We start from the raw sequence: 17707 nt of genomic DNA, 5'->3' as shown, positions 1-17707 counted from the left end.
CAAATAAGTAAGAACTATCAGACTCTTATACACACCCAAAACATAAAGACGCACATTTTTTATTTAAAAAAAAAAAACAGGGTTGTATTACACACACATGCACGCATGCACGCACAGGATACACATACACACTGGGGACTTGGGTTTTTTTTTTCTCATTCATGTAATCTACATAATTACTAAATGTTCCTTTGCCTTCAAGAAAAAGATACAAAGACAGTCAAATTGATGAGTTTATTACAGTTCAGGCCCAAATATTTCAAGTTCATAAAACCTGGGGCACTTAAAAAATGTAGGTTCCCAGGCCCCACCCCCCAGAGATTCTGATTCAATAGGTCTGGGATAAGCCCCAGAATCTGAGTTTGTTATCAATTCCTCCCTCATGATTCTGATGCAGGTGGCCCAGGAGCCACACTGGGAAAAACGCTGCAGTAGTCAAAGAAAGCATCATGGCCAGGACTTCCTTTCCCAGCTGCCCATGCAGGCAATTGCGCCTGTACTCATGGTTTCTTAGATGCCCCATCTTCCTCTCCTTTCCAACCGGTTGCACTTACTAAGTGCTTCAACTGTAAGTTTAGGTTCACGGTCCAGGGCTCTGAATGCTGATGACCCTCTTAACTGGTTTAGCTAACATTTTCATTTTTCTTGGTTCCTGTGTACCAAGAAGTGTGCTGGAAATTCTGATGTGTGTTACTTCAACTAATTCTGTCTCTCTCACACACACACATACACACACACACACACACACACACTTGAGTGAGGTATTATTATCCCCATTTTCCAAATAAGGAAATTGGTGAGATATTATCCCTATTTTTCTTCTCTTTTTTGGATAAGAAAAGACTTATCCAAGGTCATTCAGCTGATAAGCCATAAGGCAAAATTCAGACCCAGGTGTGTGAGATTCCATCCAGAGCCTCATCCCCCGCCTCCTTCCACAGTCCATATTCTCCACTCAACTCCCTTCTGTGACTTTAGCATAACTTGTTCAACCAGGATGGATTTCAGCCGCTTTCAGTTGATCCCTGGCTTTAATTTCCCCTTAATAGCACTTATCCCACAATTGTATTTACCATCTTGAGTATAACTACTGCAAAGTTCCTTTTCTGGAACCATTTTTGTCTTTTATACCAGGAGTTGTATGTTTCTCTTAGAAGTACCACTTCCTGACTCCTTCAATATTTTGATGGCTTCTGACTCTTCTCTAAACAGAAAGATGGTTCTGTCTAGATCCTAAATAGCTCAGAAAATGATGGTTGGGAGATAAGCTTGGCCAATATGGTTCAACTTTATAGATCAATATCAGAAATCACCTACCCAACAACTCGGTACCACCCCCTCCTAACACTCAACATTTTTGTCATTACAAGTTAAAAATCCACCTTCCCCACAGAATTTTAAAGTCTATGAGGGCAGAAAACATAGTAGGAACTCAATAAATATTTGTTAAGCTAAATCAAAGTGAACTGGCCCACCACATTCTCAACATTTCTTCCCCACTATTCCTGATAGCACAACAATTGCATGTTTCTGGCAAAGAGCAGTGGGGCCTCTGCCATTTTTGGCACAGAGTTTTGATGGTAATATTATGCCAAGTATGAGATCTGGCAAGGCAGAGATACTCAGGGTGGGGCATAAGCAGGAGGGTCAGGCCAAGACTAAAGCCCTGTATTAGCTAAGGATCAAGGGACAAATAAACTCCAAAGACCACAACCAGGCAAAAGATCAGGAACCCAAATGGCCAGGGTAGGAGGTCAAGGAGTTATCAGTTACCAGGTGTCAGAAGCCAGGAGGTAACTGTTGTTCTGCCTCAGTTTCCTCAAGAAGATATATCTTTGGGAGATCCAAAATACTGTCTGGAGAGGCCACTGATAAAGTAAAAAGTAACGTAATAGCCAACCCTGCTTGTAAATGCCCTACCAAGATGACAGCTGGACAGCAGCCATGTTGCTCAGCCAGTTTGCATTCTTTAATACAAACAAAATCAAAGAAGCAACACCCACTCTTTCATGTCCCTGAAGGTGGCTCAGGTGTTTCATTGGTAAGGGTCCTCTCATGTCATCTCCCTCTCTCTTTCTCTTGTTGCTTTTAAAGCACCCTAAGCTATGGAAGGTGCCCCTACAGAGCCGTCCCCTCCCACTGTGCTCCGATCTCTGAGTGAGAGCTCTACCTACCTACAGGAATCCAGGCCTTTCTGTCTGACAAAGAGTTGGGAAACATACTAATCTAAAATAAACTATATTCCGAAATACCCCCACCAACTATCAGAAGCAAGAGGAAAGCAGGTTATCACTGTTGGAAGCAGACCAGCAATCAGGAATCCCAAAAGTACTACGGGTGACCAGGGATGCTGGCAGAGAACAACAGGGAAAGGTGGACCAAAGGAAAGGTACCAGCAGGGAAGGGCAACCCACTGCTGAGGCTAAATTCTTTGTCCTAGACAACACTCTCCTTTTAATACTTCCTGCCAAAGGTAGGAACCGCTGCTTGGGTACCAACAGGGAAGTGAGACAACAGGGGACCAGAAAGGGGGAAAATTTCAGCTGTGAGTGGCTAGGACAGATGTGGAGGGCAGTTCTTGATAAGTCAACTCAGTTCCCCTCAATTTTACACAAATCCAGTGGGACAGAAGTGGCAACACAAGCCAACCACCACAGTAGGATGGTTTCCAACAAACCAATCCCCTGTTCTAAAGGACCATCAAAACACGTGGAAGGTCATGCTTATTGATTAACGTTCTTACTTGACAAAGTCTGTGTATTTTTAGGCCATACTCTATCCATTTTAAGCTCTAGGCCTATAACACTCTGCCTATCAGCTTTATTTTTATAACTTTTCATTAAAGATCTGTGGTCCCATTTTTTTATCTTATATATATATATATATATGAATAAAACAGATTTGTAGATAGAGATATAAAGTCTGAAAAGTAATAATACATGGACTATTTATAGTGGTGGCTCAGGTAGTGGCTTCTAGTTTCTTTTTTTTTAATTTTTTTTTATTTTTCTGTATTTTAGAAACTTTTAAAATAACAAGCATGTATATATCCATAATCAGAAAAAAAAAATGTAATAAAAAAAATAAGAACCTCATCCTCCATCTCCAAGGTCAAAGACTCATAGGATCCAATGGTTAGAAAGGAACTTCAAGCTCTTTTCCTTTCTAGTCTCATCTCCAACTCCTACTCCATTCCATCTACTCTGGACTTCAGCCATACCAAACTTCTCACCATTTCCCAAGTACCTAGGCCCTTCCATAACCCCTATGCCTTTGTGCATGCTATTCTCTCTTCATGACATGCCTTTGTCACCAGCTGAGCTGCATCCATCCTTCAAAACCCTACTCAAAATTCCTTTCTTCTGTAAGAACTTCTCCAGCTCTCCCAGGCAAAGCTGTCACTTTCACTCTCAGTTCCCAAAGTGTGTGTGGTCCCAGCACTATCCCAGTACTTATTATACTTATTATAATCAATTAATCTATTTTTGTAACTATCTTTCCTAGAAAACTATGAGTCCATCAAGACAGGGATGGGGACTATATTTTACCCATTTTTGTGTCCCCATATCAGACACACACTAGGAACACAATTAACAGAAAATATTGGATTCCCTGCAGTATCCCTGCAAGTGGCCCCCTGGTCCCTCTAATGAGTTGGACAGCCCTGCCTAGATACGATTGTCTGTTCTTTGTATTCTTCATCTTCCTGAATTACCTTTCCTTCAGGGCTTGGGGACTAGATCTGCTTCACTATGTTCCTCTGAACTGCAATTCCCAATACAATCCCATGTACCCTGAAGCAGAACATCTATACGCGCTTGGGCACAAAGTCCATCAAAAGGAAATGTACATTCATTCATTCATTCAACAAATACTTTGATCACCTATTATAGACCAAGGGCTGTTCCAAGTGCTAACAAAACACAAATGGGCAAGGGAAACAAAAGTCTTATTCTTAGAGACTTTCAATTCTGGTAAAGAGAAGAAATAAACAAAGAAGGGAAAATATCATATAGCCATAAGTGTTCTGCTGAGAATTCAAGTCAGCTAATCCACTAGTTACTTCATGGCTATTTAAGGTTGAGTAGTCAGGAAGTGACATGAGAGCTGAAAGCTGAATACCAAGAAGGAGCCAGCCATGTGACAATCCAGGGGAAAAGGATTCTAGAGAGAGGGAAAAGCTATGTGCAAAGGCCTGAAGTGGGTTACAAGCTTGGATTGTGGAGAGGTAAGGAGGCCAAGGTGGGCAGAACATGGCTTTGTAAGCCTAGCCAGGGGTTTGGATTCAACTTTTTTTTTAATATTTTATTTGTTGGGGCACCTGCATGGCTCAGTCAGTTAAGCATCTGCCTTCGGCTCAGGTCATGATCCCAGGGTCCCTGTGTTTGGCTCCCTGCTCAGCGGGGAGCCTGCTTCTCCCTCTCCCACTCCCCCCTGCTTGTGCTGTCTCTCCCTCTCTCTCAGTCTCTCTCTCTCTGTGTTAATAAATAAAATCTTTTTTGGGCACCTGGGTGGCTCAGTTGGTTGGGCGACTGCCTTCGGCTCAGGTCATGATCCTGGAGTCCCGGGGTCGAGTCCGGCATCAGGCTCCCTGCTCGGCGGGGAGTCTGCTTCTCCCTCTGACCCTCCCCCCTCTCATACTCTTTTCTCTCTGTCTCATTCTCTATCTCAAATAAATAAATAAAATCTTTAAAAAAAAAAAATCTTTTTTAAAAAAAAGTTGGGGGAGGAGCAAGGGGAGAGGGAGAGAGAGAACCCCAAGCACAGTCCATGCTGAGCATGAGGCCAATGCAGGGGCCCAACACCGGGCCAGATTCCAGGACCCTGAGATCATGACCCAAATGGAAATCAAGAGTCAAGACACTTAACCGACTGAGCCACCGAGGCGCCCCTCGATTTGACTCTTATGCAATGAGATGCTACTGGTCGGTTTGGACCCAGGGAGTAACATGGTTTGATTTAAATTGTGTACGGATTACTGCTGGCTGCTGTGCAAAGAACAGGCCATGAGAATAAAAGAAGAATCAGGGAGACCAGTTAGGTCAGTGGCTTTCAACTAGGGCCTCTTTTGCCCCTTCAGGGAACATTTGGCAATGTCTGGAGACATTTTTGGTTGTCACAGCTCGGGGAGGGAGAGGGGTGCTACAGGAGTCTAGTGGGTAGAGGCCAGGGCTCTAACAACCCACCAAAAACTGATCCAACTCCAAATGTCAGTAGTGCGGAGGTTAAGAAACCCTGAGTTAGAAGGATGTTGCCATGATCCCAGCAAGAGGTGACAGTGGTCTGGGTCAGGATGGTACAAGTGGAAAAGAAAAGAAATTCACTACAATTAATATCTTGAAATATTGAAGGTTTTTCATCCATATTTCCTTAAGAGCTTCTGGACCAGATTCAGGCAAGGAGGGCTTTCTATGTTTGTTGCCTCTGGGGTAATACAGAGAAAGAGTCAATTCTTGGCTTTTGACTTTCAAAAGCCTAGCCCTCAGGGAGAATAGAAAGAATGTGGATTATGTACAGCAGCTTTGAGGGAATGTCTGATGACAAAGAGCCAGGATACCACCTCTAATCTACACATGGATAAAGATTTCCAGGAGTCAGTAAAGTGTATGTAGATTTTATGGATCTATAGGAAAACAGCCTGTACCCTGCCTCACCCCAAACAAGCCCAGGGAAAGAGGGTGACAAGGGAACCCCCATATAGATTTGTAGAACAGAGGAGTTGGGCTGCTTCCCCAGCCAGAGAGTTCTAGGGAGGCACTGGAGAAGCAAGGACAGGGCATGGCAAGACAGGCCTGAGACAAATGTCCAGAGTTCTTCACAAGCCAGCATGGTACGTGAGCACCAGGATGATTCCTGGTGCTTGCAAACAGCACGGAAGGACTGAAGAGAGGGACACAGGAAGGAGTCTCGAGATTGGGAACAAAGAAGGATGGATCACTGGCATGGACAGACCACCAAAGGCCCGAAGAGAAGGAGGCTATTTCATTTGCCAAAATAGATTGATGATAAAGCACAACAGATGTCCCTTGGCACTACCTTCGTCTCCTGGACCTTGGGGCACAGCATGGAAGGAAACAGGAGACCCCCCAAATTGACTTATATTTATTTCTGCCACCCCCAGCAGAAGAGAGATGAGAAATGGAAATCAAGCTACAGAAACATAAAGAAAAACACATTTCTCATACACCTGGATTTGTGGCTGATCTCTGTTCACTCTGAGGTGCAAGGGCTGTGGGCTTCCATGCGTTCCTCAGCACACCTGTCACCTGGCATCGACTGTACAATCCCAGGGGCAGTGCTGGGGTCCACTCAAGGCACCTTGAACGCAGCCTGCAGTTGAGGGCATCCCCTACTGTCACCCATAGACGGGCACACGCCACGCATATTGATCAGGGGCAAGCTGTCGCCAAATTACCATTTAAATCAATGGTTGAGTGCTCTGTAATTGGAGATGTCAAAACCCACATTTTCTAAGTGACCTCAAAACACCACATCAATATCACTTAGCTGGGCTGGATATGCATTTGTTTTACCTCTTCCCCTCTTCAAACTGCCCTCTGAGAAAAGTATAAAAATTAGGGAACTGGGCAAAAGGCAAAAAAGAGAAAGAATCGGGATAATCCACAAATTGTATAGTCTGATACTTTCCAAAATGTAATCTCGGGAATACAGTCAGGAATAGTTTGTTGTTTTTGTTGTTGTTGTTGCTGTTGTTTAATATTTTATTTATTTACTTGAGAGAGAGAGCGAGAGACAGCATAAGTGGGTGGGGGGAAGCACAGAGGGAGAGGGAAAAGCAGACTCCCCGCTGAGTAGGGAGCCCCGACACAGGGCTCCAATCCCTGAGCCAAAGGCAGACACTTAACTGACTGAGCCACCCAGGCGCCCCTCAGGAATAAAGTTGTGTGAGATATTCCATGAAAAATGTCTACAAGACTGAACAAGTTTGAGAAAAGTCCACGGCCCCTTTTTGGCACTTCATACTTAACACATTTAAGGTTCCCAGAAGTCCTGTGGGAAACAAACCTATTTAACTCAGTTTATGTTAGAACTTCCAAGACTCGTTTGACCACAGAACTGTTTTTTCCAGCTAAAGCCTCTTTACATCCAGTTTCATGGAATACACCTCAGGGAACACTACTCCAAACATAAATTGGCCTAATGATTAAACAAATGAAGAGAAAAGAGCCAAAATCCCACTCCTGGCCAGCCAAGATATTTTATAAACACCAACAAGCCATCAGGAATGAATCATTTACAAGTGAAATCAAGCCCAGGACACCACTTGCTGGGTCCTGTATTAGGCCAGAGGTTCTGAAACTCAGCATCTTGAAGAAGTCAACCCCCATCCCTTCCCGGAAAAGACCCAATTTCTGACCCAGCCTAACCTCCCCGCCCTCCCATCCTTCCCTATTATATCCTTGCCTCGTCCTGTTCTCCAAGGTACCACTCAGCTCTGCCTCCCAGGCAATCACAACCACCTGGGCTTGCACCACCCACCAAAGCAATTCAACTCCATACATTTATGGATCACCAACTAGAGGCCAGGCACGAGCCTACAGCAATGGGCCTAGCAGAGAGAGCTTTCCCCCTCCTGGAACTATGATCTACAAGTGTCTGCAAGCCAGAACCCTTCTCTGAACATCAGTTTCCACATCTAGGGGGTTAGAAGTGGGAGAACTGGACTAGAAGACCACTCAGGTTTCTGGTTCTATATTTCCAGGTTGACAGAGGCAGATATGGCAGCCTCAGTCAAGTCTACAGGGGTATCTCCAGTGGGCACTTTGCCAAAGGTGACTCCATGGGGGGGGGGGGCGGGGTGAAGGTATCTGACACAGCTAGGTGGCATCCAGTGAGCACTAGGAAAAGTCAGATCAGAAGAGGAGCTGAAGTTTTAGGAAGGGTAGGAAGTCAAAGATTAAGACCCATCCCAGACTGGCCCCCCAATAAAGGAACCCCTAGGTTTCAGAGCCACATTGCCTTGGCATGCTTCTTGCCTCCCTTTATAACTGGAAGTTAGGAAGGCTTCATTTAAATCCTAGCTCTGCCCCTGTTTGCTATGCGATCTGATGTAACTTTATTTCTCTGAACCTTAGAGCTTTTAACCTATAAAATGGGAATAATAATGACTACCTCAGAGAATTACTGAGAACACAAAATGAGATACTGCTATATATGACTGAGACCTAGAGATAAATAAAAATTAATGATCTCCCACTGCTAAAGAAAGTTATATAACCCGAAGCATAGTTTGTAACCATCATTGATGAATGAGTGAGTAAGTGAAGGAATGGATGAGTAAGAGAGGTTTCTAGAAAGGAAAGGTTGTCTCTAAAAAACTCTGGTGGTGAAAACTCCAAAAACAGCCAATACAGACCCCCAGATCCATTGATTTCCCCAAACTGGAAAGAGCCTGGAATGCACACTCCACCATGATCACAGCAAACATCACCTCATCAAACATCACCTTGGCTTTCAACACATCAGCCTTCACCAAATCTCCACTATCAGGGACAAACAAGGAACTTCAGCAAACTATGGAGAATATTTCCTTTCTCAGTAAAACCCCTACTTTCCATGGAACAGAAAATATGGGTGCTGTCATAGGTTGAGTGTTTGTGTCTCCCCCTCCAGATTCATATGTTGAAGCCCTAACCCCCAGTGTGATCGTATTTGGAGGTGGATGAGGCTTTGGGGAGATAATTAGGTTTAGTTGAAGGTCATGAGGGTGGGGTCCTCATAATGGGATTGGTGCCCTTATATGAAGAAGAAGATAGCTCTCTGTCTCTCTCCACACACTGAGCAAAGGCCATGTGAGCATACAGAGAAAGGACAGCCATCTACAACACCAGGAACCAAATGTGTAGGTACCTTGATCTTGGACTTCCAGCCTCCAGAACTGTGAGAAATAAATGTCTATTGTTTAAACCACCCCGTTCACGGTACTTTGTTATGGCAGACTAAGACACATGTCAAAGAGAATAACTATGTTAGCTAAAAGTTGTAAGAGTAAAACTTCTTATTAGTAACTTACCAGCCACTCTCTCAACCTATCTTGTGCCAACCACATTCTGGAAACAAAATGACCATGAGCATTTCTGGCCTCAAGAGTTCATGGCCAAAGGACTAATCACAAGATTGTAATGAAGGATAATAAGGCTCAGAATGTGGGGGGCAGATGTGAGGCAGAACCACTAATTCTGCCTAGGAGAGTTATTAGGAAGGCATCACAGAAGAAGGTATCATTTGGGCAGGCACTGAAGGATGGTCAGGAATTGGCCAGACAAAGAACGTGTGAGAAGAGGGGGACATTTTAAAGAGAACAAAGGCACAAATGTGGAAAGATCTGGAGGTGGGAAGGGGTATGGAGGACTCAGAGACAAGGATTGGTTTCATGTGGTTGTAAAAGCACAGGCTTATTATAGAGAAAACAACTGAAGATAAAACAGGAGAACTGGCTGAGGCTCCATCACCAAGACCTTTTATGGACTTCAACTTGTAGGCCAGAAGTTGCAAAGTGGTGGGCTATGGGCTGAAGATGTCCTACTGATGGGTTTGTCCAGCAGCATAGTGGTTCTTAAAAATCTGAGCTATTTGAAAATCAGGAGCTTTTCATCATGGCCTTGGATTTGGCAAAAGAGTCCTAGATATGACATTAAAGCATGAGAATAAATAGATAATCTAAACTTCATAAAAATTAAATACTTTTGTTCTTCAAAGGGCACCATCAAAAAAGGGAAAGGATAACCCACAGAATGGGGGAAAATACTTGCAAATTATATATCTGCTAAGGGACTTGTATCCAGAATAAAGAACTCTTAGAGCACAAAAAAAGGAACCCTTGTGCACTGTTGTTGGGAATGTAAATTGGTGCAGCCACTGTGGAACACAGTATGTTGGTTCCTCAAAAAATTAAAATAGAAATACCCTATGATCCAGTAATTCCACTGCTGGGTGTTTACCCAAAGAAAACAAAAACACAAATCTGAAAAGATATATGCACCCCTATGTTTACTGCAGCAGTATTTACAATAGCTAAGATAGGGAAGCAACCTAAATGTCCACGGATGGATAGATGAATGGATAAAGAAGATGTGGCATATATATACAATGGAACATTATTCAGCCATCAAAAAGAATGAGGTCTTGCCATTTGTAACAACATGGATAGACTTAGAGGATATTATGCCAAGTGAAGTTAAGTCAGACAGAGAAAAACAAGTACCATGTGATCTAACATATGTGTGGAATCTAAAAAACAAAACAAATGAATAAACAAAAAGCAGAAACAGACAGGATGTCTGGGTGGCTCAGTCAGTTAAGCAGCTGCCTTCGCCCCGGGTCATGATCCCAGGGTCCTGGGATCGAGTCCCACATCGGGCTCCTTGTTCAGCGGGGAGCCTCCTTCTCCCTCTCTCTCCCTCTGCTTGTGCTCTGTCAAATAAATAAAATCTTAAAAAAAAAAACAGAAACAAAAACAGAAACAGACCCATAAGTACAGAGAACAAACTGATGGTTGTCAGAGGGAGGGAGTGGGGGGATGGGTAAAATGGGTGAAGAGAAGTGGGAAGTACAGGCTTCCAGTTATGGAATGAATAAATCACAGAGATGAAAGGCACAGCCTAAGGAATATAGTCAGCGGTATTGTAATAGTGTTGTATGGTGACAGATGGTAGCTACACTTGTGAGCTTAGCATAGCCTAATATACAGAGTTGGATCACTACATTGTACACCTGAAACTAATGTAACATTGTATGTCAACTATCCTCCAATTTGTTTTTTTTAAGATTTTATTTATTTATTTATTGAGAGAGAGAGCACATGCAGGAGCAGGGAGAGGGGCAGAGGGAGAGAGAGAATCTGAAGCAGACTACACGCTGAGCACCAAGCCCCACGCAGGGCTTGATCTCACGACCCTGAGATCATGACCTGAGCTGAAATCAAGCATCAGAAGCTTAACTGACTGAGCCACCCAGGTGCCCCATCCTTTAATTTAAAAAAGAACTCTTACAGCTCAAAAATAAAAAAGACAACCCAATGTCTTAATGTTTTTAATTTAAAATTTTTAAAAATTTAGAAATTAAAAATAAAAATCAAGACATTTTGTTTTAAAATCCAGATGCCCTTGAAACACTGAAAGAACTGACCACTCTGGGCTCATACCCTGCCTGGCGGTGAAGACTGGAGACGAGCAGCAGCTGACTCCTCTAAGTGAGCTCGCTAATCAGCCACAGTCCCTACTATTCCCCAGTGTCTCCCCAACCCAGCGTCCTTTCCTCCTTGGAGCCTGCTGAGAGTAGTGAGGGTTCCTAAGGAGCTCATCCACTCATTCAATGGCATAATCTCTTTCAGACTAAACTCATTCTGGTGTTCAGCTAGAAGTTTTTGTGTTCTGAGTTTTTTTTTGTTTTTTTTTTTTTAAAGATTTTATTCATTTATTTGAGACAGAGAGCATGAGAGGGAGGAGGGTCAGAGGGAGAAGCAGACTCCCCACCGAGCAGGGAGCCCGATGCGGGACTCGATCCCGGGACTCCAGGATCATGACCTGAGCCGAAGGCAGTCGCTTAACCAACTGAGCCACCCAGGCGCCCGTGTTCTGAGTTTTTAAATTTCCTTCACTGATTTTATCACCATATTTCAAGAAAAATCTTAGAAAACCAAGAATATCATATACTCTGCATCTCTCACAACCCCCAGCACCAACACTAAGAACAAAGTAGATAATCAATGTTTATTGAATGAATATATAAATGAATGAGTAAAGAAATACTTCTCTGTGATCGTCTTCAAAAATCTGCTCTTCTTCCCCCAAATTCTAGACTTTTGCTCTTAAGAAGATGACCTAAAGTGACTATGGATGCATAATAAAAAAACAAAACACTAAAGTCAATCACAGTGTTTCTATTTCAATTTTCTATTAGGTTGAAATGGAAATGGGAACTCTGAATAAAAGCAGAACAGATCATCATGTCTGACAGCAAGATGAATTAGAGCCAGGATACTAGGAACTCTGGCAAATAAGATTACCAAACACTATCAGTGATCTTTGAGGGAATTGTGAAAAATAGGATAGATGCCAAAACTCTGGAGATGGGCAAATGTTATTCTGATTTTCAAAAGGGGAAAGAAGTTATAGCTTGCCATTTCCAGGCTAGAGAAATGTGATGTCACTCTCAAGGAAAGTTCTTGAACAGATTCATAAAGGGACACTTGTAAGCACCTCAGACAGCAAGCAGAGTCCTGGAGCCAGCACAGGGTCACCAAAAACAAGTCCTATTAAATTCATTTCATTTTCTTTTCTCTGACAAAACTCCTAGCCTAGTGGATTGGAAAAATACAGCAGATATAAAAGATATGGTACAATGAGGAGGCGGGCAGTGAAAGGGCTAATTCAATCTTTGGGCTATATTAGTAGAAGCATTACATGCAGCATAAAGGAGGTGATAGTTGTTTTCTTTCTCTGACCACATCCAGAGACCTTCATCTAGAACTTGCTACCACTCTTGAAGAAGGTTTTTGATAGTATGATCTTTTGAAGGTCGATTTGGCAAAACATCTTTCTTTTTAAGATTTTATTTTTAAGTAATCTTCACACCCAGTGTGGGGCTTGAACTCATAACCCCAAGATCAAGAGTCACAAAACTTTTTTAAACTTTTTTAAGTAATCCCTACACTGAACTTGGGACTCGAACTCATGACCCCCAATATCAAGAGTCACAAGCTCTACCAGTGGAGTCAGCCAGGTGTACCTTGGAAAAACATCTTTAATAGCATAAAGCTTTCATCTAGATTTCTGGCATCTCTTGAGAAATTGAAAGATCTAGTTAGGCCTACATTCCTAAATGGCAACAACAGGCTGAACCCAAGTAGTGACTTTCCATTTGGACAGGACACGTGCTCTCAAGCCTACCATAATCACCACCACTCTTTCTTCTATTGCCCTCAATGAAGTGGTGATCAACTACCACAAATCATCTTACTCAGCCAGCTTCACTCATTTTTTCTATCTGCCAAGCACCCAAAGACACTAGAGTTTGCATCCCAGTATACAGTAAATCCAAAGGAGAGAGAAGATGATTAAGCAGCAGATAAGCACCTTACATGAGCAAATGAGGATAATCATAGTGCAGGGGCTATGATCAGAGTCTCCAAACATCCAACGGGCAGTCATGGGGACGAAGCAGCATCTGTCTTGTTCTATGAAGTCCCAAGGGGAAGATAATATAGAAGCAATAGGTGGACATAAACAACACAACAGCCGGAGCTGTCCATAGGTAGAATATGTAGACTTGGGAAGTGATGAGTTCCCCATCACTGGAAATGTAAAAGCACATGGTATACTACTATGCTGCAAATATATAATCAAAGGGATTCAAGTATTTGACGAGGCAAGAGAAGGCATGGATCTGAGATTTTTTACAACAGGAAAAAAACAGTTTTAAAAATTCTTAGGTCAATAAATTCTTCAAAAAGAGATAAAAGAGAATAAGTCGACAAAGAACTCAGTGTCATTTTTAAAAAACCAAAAATTCTCCCCACTCGACTCACAGAGGACAAAATCTACCTAAGTGAAGTGTTTGCACCAAATTGGCCATATGATACCCTGGGAGAAAGGAAATTGGCATCAGGCGTTATTTTTGGTGATTGGTCAAACATTCTTCAGAGACAAACAACAAAGGCAAGGGATAAAAGTAGGAGGGTAAACAATGGAACACGATCAAGAGGCAGCCAGTCCCCACCACAAAACCGCCATCTGCTACTAACATCAATCCTTCAGGGGGCAGCTTCAGGCAAACAATGTATTGGGAAAGATGACCGGCTGCCTTCACATTTCCAGCCTTGTGACCTTGGGCAAGTCATTCCACACAATGAGGCCTCAGTTTCCTCATCTCCAAAACTGAGCTCATACGAACCCTTTCTGTAACATTGTGTAGGCCACGAGTAGTGATGTTGGGAGTGAGCCAGAGAAACTGTAGAGTGCTGTATGGACATCAGTAATTATGATGATGATTAACAGAATTTTGAGAGAAAAGATTCCAGACGGTTTTGGGCACATCAACATCCTGATCTAAGTCGTGTGGGTGTCAATTCCAAAGGAATAAAATTCAATTCCTTTAACCAGAATGTAGAGACCTTTAGAGTCTGGGAGAGACAAGATCATCTGGACAAATTTCCTGCTGAAATGCGTTACCTTGGGCTTGCTGAGTAGTTGTTAAAATAAAGGTGAAAGGTAAAAAGTAAAAGAATCAGCCAGAGCAATAAATGCTTAATTGATCCTCAAGCAAAGTTCATGGGCCCAGTGGTAGCAATCCAAAAATGAGACAAGCGTGCTCCCTACCACGACAATGCTAATAAAAACCCCAAATTGTCCAAAACTCAACATCCCCTTCTCTATTGTGCCATTTTTCTTGGGAACCGCAGTTAAAAAGAACAGTAATAATCAGCTACATTCGTCTTATAAAACATAAACTCCCTAAAAAGTGTGTATGCAAAGACCGAACCTGGGCTTTTGTATTGGAGCAGTCGGGTGAATTCAAATCTCTGACCAATAAAGGACTTGCTTCTAAATCCTCAGCAAGGCTGAAACATCGTAAGGCACTGTTTTCCATACTGAACTGAAAACTGGAGAAGGGTTTTCTGCTTATTTCTGCCCTGGGGTCGACCCAGAGGTGATTAGCATGCCGGGTCTGACCAGAACTAAAAGGCACAAGACGGTTGGCGAGACTGGAAAAAAAAAACAAAGCTCTCCCGATGGCTGCTCCCCTCCCAAAGGTTCCCAAGCATCTGAAGCGTGTGCAGCAGCTGTGGATGCCGGCCTCCCAGTGCTCCTGGGGAGGCAACCCGACTTCCTGGGTCACCGAGTCTGGAGCTGCCGCAGCACCTAAAAGCAGGTGTGGCAGCCTCACGTCACCTGGGCCCCAAATAACCAACTTGCTCTAATAGTCCACCCAGAACCTCAAGGGCAGGCCTCGGTATCCCCTGAAGACGTATTTTGTCTTCAGTCTTTCCATGGAAGACCACAACACAGCCTGTGTCGCAGCAAGGAGATCCAGGACCAGAAAGAAACCAGACACTAAGAGGCGCAGGCCCAGGCTTCCCTCAGGGTACATCCTCAGAGAAAGAGTGAGCATGGTGCTTTTAGGTTTTCCTCACCAAAGCTGAGCCTAAAACTCACGAAGGTGGGAGAACCCCAGTCTGGCATGAATGAGGATCCCGCCTGCATTTGTCTATGCCATTGTGTCCAGTGTCCTATTTCGCCTTGCTAGGGAGGACTTAGGGAGCAGCTTCAGAGAGGAGTGTGCCCCCCGTGCAGCAAAGCTGGACCAAGCAGCCAGAGGTCATCTCACCCTGCTGGCAGGCGTCCTTGGGCACTACGGCAGCCAGGCAGCTCCGACCAGCCGAAACGGCACACTGAGCTGTTGGCTTTGAATGAAGGCTGGTGCCCCTACATGCTAGCAAGCAGCCGGATGGTGATTGGGGCTGCACACTGTGAGAGAATACATTTTCTGCACCGAGCTCCCTCTTTATGCTTAAATGCCTGCATTAGTTCGGATCAATATGCCCTGTAACAGTTCATCCATGGCAACCCAGGCCAGCCGAGAGACAGTGACAAAGAATGGCAGCCCAGGGATGCTGCTTCCCTGTGCATATGCATGTGAATTCCAGCCCAGAGAAAGGGGAAAGGGAGAGCAACAACAAAAACCAAAAAGAGGCAAGAAAAAGAAAAGCAGATGGTAAAAAATCATATGAACGGGCTTTCGGCATGGGATGGGGGGAGGAGGTGGTGACTGTCAAAATGGCCTTAGAGTGACATGTCACCACCAAGATGATGGAGTATCCGCGACACTCCTAAAGCCGGGCGTCGGATCCTCCTCACACACCTGCAATGCAGTGATTGCTGCCCATTCTATAATCCATACTCCCAGCGCCGGCGCTCTCTGCAGTTGAAACCAGTCTGGACTTGTGCGGCTGCCACTGGTCCCACTCACAATAAGATTATTGATGCATAACAACATTTCGTGATGGCAGGGAGGAAAAGGGTAAAAGAAAGCCAAAGCAAGAGAAAAAGGAAAGGGGAGGGGAAGCATGACTCCCCAGCCCGCATCTCACCTTTTATTTGGGCTTCATATTCGGCAATGATCTCTTTGTCTTTCTTGAACTTAGTTTGAGATGACATCTTCCAACGTGGCCAAAGGCACTGACAAGCTGTTTAATTTATTTCTCTTTTTCTTCCCAAGTCCTCTCTCAAGCCCTGGTAATCACACGGCCCTAGTCGATTTCACAGGTTTAGGGACTAATCTCTTTTACTTGGCTGCAGAGCCAGGAGGGGGAAAAATCCCTCTCGATCCGGGAGGAAAATTCTCTTTACTCGCCGAAAAAAATGTCTCTAGTAGCTTGGTCTGGTCAGCTCTTCTTGCAAAAGAAGAACTACCACCCTAGGAGCACAGTAACCTGCCCCAGATTTTCAAGATTTTTCTTCCACAGAAATAATAACCGAGAGCGATCATACACACATGCACGCAAACACACTCACGCGTGCACTCACACACTCATCCGGACACACACACAGTCGTGATGCACACACACACATACACACACGTTCACTCACTCACACCGGCTCACCCACCCACCCACACACACACACACACACACACATTCACGAGAGGCGCGGCGCCTCCTTGGTCGGGCAGTCAGTCCCCGGCTGGCTTTCAAAAGCTCTGCTAAGGAGATGGTCAGGTTGCCAAAGGACCGGTCATCTCGCATCCTCCCTCCCTTCGGCGCCTCTGGTCTGATGTACAGTGAGGATCAAAGCCAGGAGAGCGAGATGGAAGTTCTCCTGCTGCAAGGCTTAAGCTTCGGGTGAACCAAGGCTGAACTGCTCGCCCTGCAGGGCTGGCTGAGTGCTCCCCCACCCACCTCGTCACCAAGCTCCACCTCCCGGATTTTATAACAACTGACACATTGTAGCCTACAGGAGAGCAGAACTCACTGCAAGCAAAAAGGGGAAGAAATGCTCACAAAAGGGAAGGCAGCAGGAAAAAGAATCCGGTGGGAAAGGCCTGAGAGGCCCCTGCAAACTCCATTAGCAGTCGGGTTAGGAATTTTTCTTCCAAAAACTCCAAAAGGTTCACCTTTTCTTTGCACCTTGCAATTTAATTTAATTTCTCAAAGCAACAGCTATGTGACAGTTTGTTACTCTGTAGGGACTGTCTAGCAGAGGAGAGAGGCTGACCCATGTAGGCAAATTCATTAATATTTGTTGAGCAAGTGCGAGCTGGCAGGGACAATGCCAGGCATTTCAGACATGCAGCTTTGCAAAGCTGTTGAGAGCAGGCATGCTGAAAACACCCAGCTGCCTCAGTGTCTCTTGGAGCTTTCGGCAAATCAGTAACTCATTGCGCCTCAGTTTCCTCACCAGTGAAATGGGCTCTCTTTAAGGGCTTTTTAATTCATTCTTTCAACAAATATTTATTGAAAGCTTACTATAGATCAGGCATAGTTCTGGATACAGGGATACAGCAATGATCAAAATAAGCACACACACATTTTTAAAAAAAAAAAAAAAGAAAAGATAGATCCCTGTCCTCCTGGAGCTCCAGGTCTCCACATTACACAACTCCGGGAAATCCCCACCAGTCACGCTCATATTCTCGGTAAAGGCCGAACTCAGAATGCACAGTGAATGGTGCCTCCTGGAGTCATGTA

General features: G+C 44.2%; 1 protein-coding gene across 2 annotated transcripts in view; it reads right to left on the bottom strand.

Annotated features, from left to right (window-relative positions):
* Positions 1-16236, bottom strand: part of SRGAP3 (SLIT-ROBO Rho GTPase activating protein 3) — a 241093-nt gene extending 224857 nt beyond the window's left edge. For both annotated transcript variants that reach the window (XM_021695153.1, XM_021695154.1), the window contains exon 1: positions 16112-16236. In XM_021695153.1, coding sequence (XP_021550828.1) covers positions 16112-16178 — 67 coding nt within the window. In that variant the 5' untranslated portion in view covers positions 16179-16236. The remainder of the gene's footprint in view (positions 1-16111) is intronic.
* Between the last annotated feature and the right edge of the window lie 1471 nt (positions 16237-17707).

This window comes from Neomonachus schauinslandi, chromosome 1 (genome assembly GCF_002201575.2).
Source record: "Neomonachus schauinslandi chromosome 1, ASM220157v2, whole genome shotgun sequence".
Taxonomy (NCBI): domain Eukaryota; kingdom Metazoa; phylum Chordata; class Mammalia; order Carnivora; family Phocidae; genus Neomonachus; species Neomonachus schauinslandi.
Note: the sequence above shows the minus strand (reverse complement) of the source record. Positions and strands in the feature narration are given on the sequence as shown.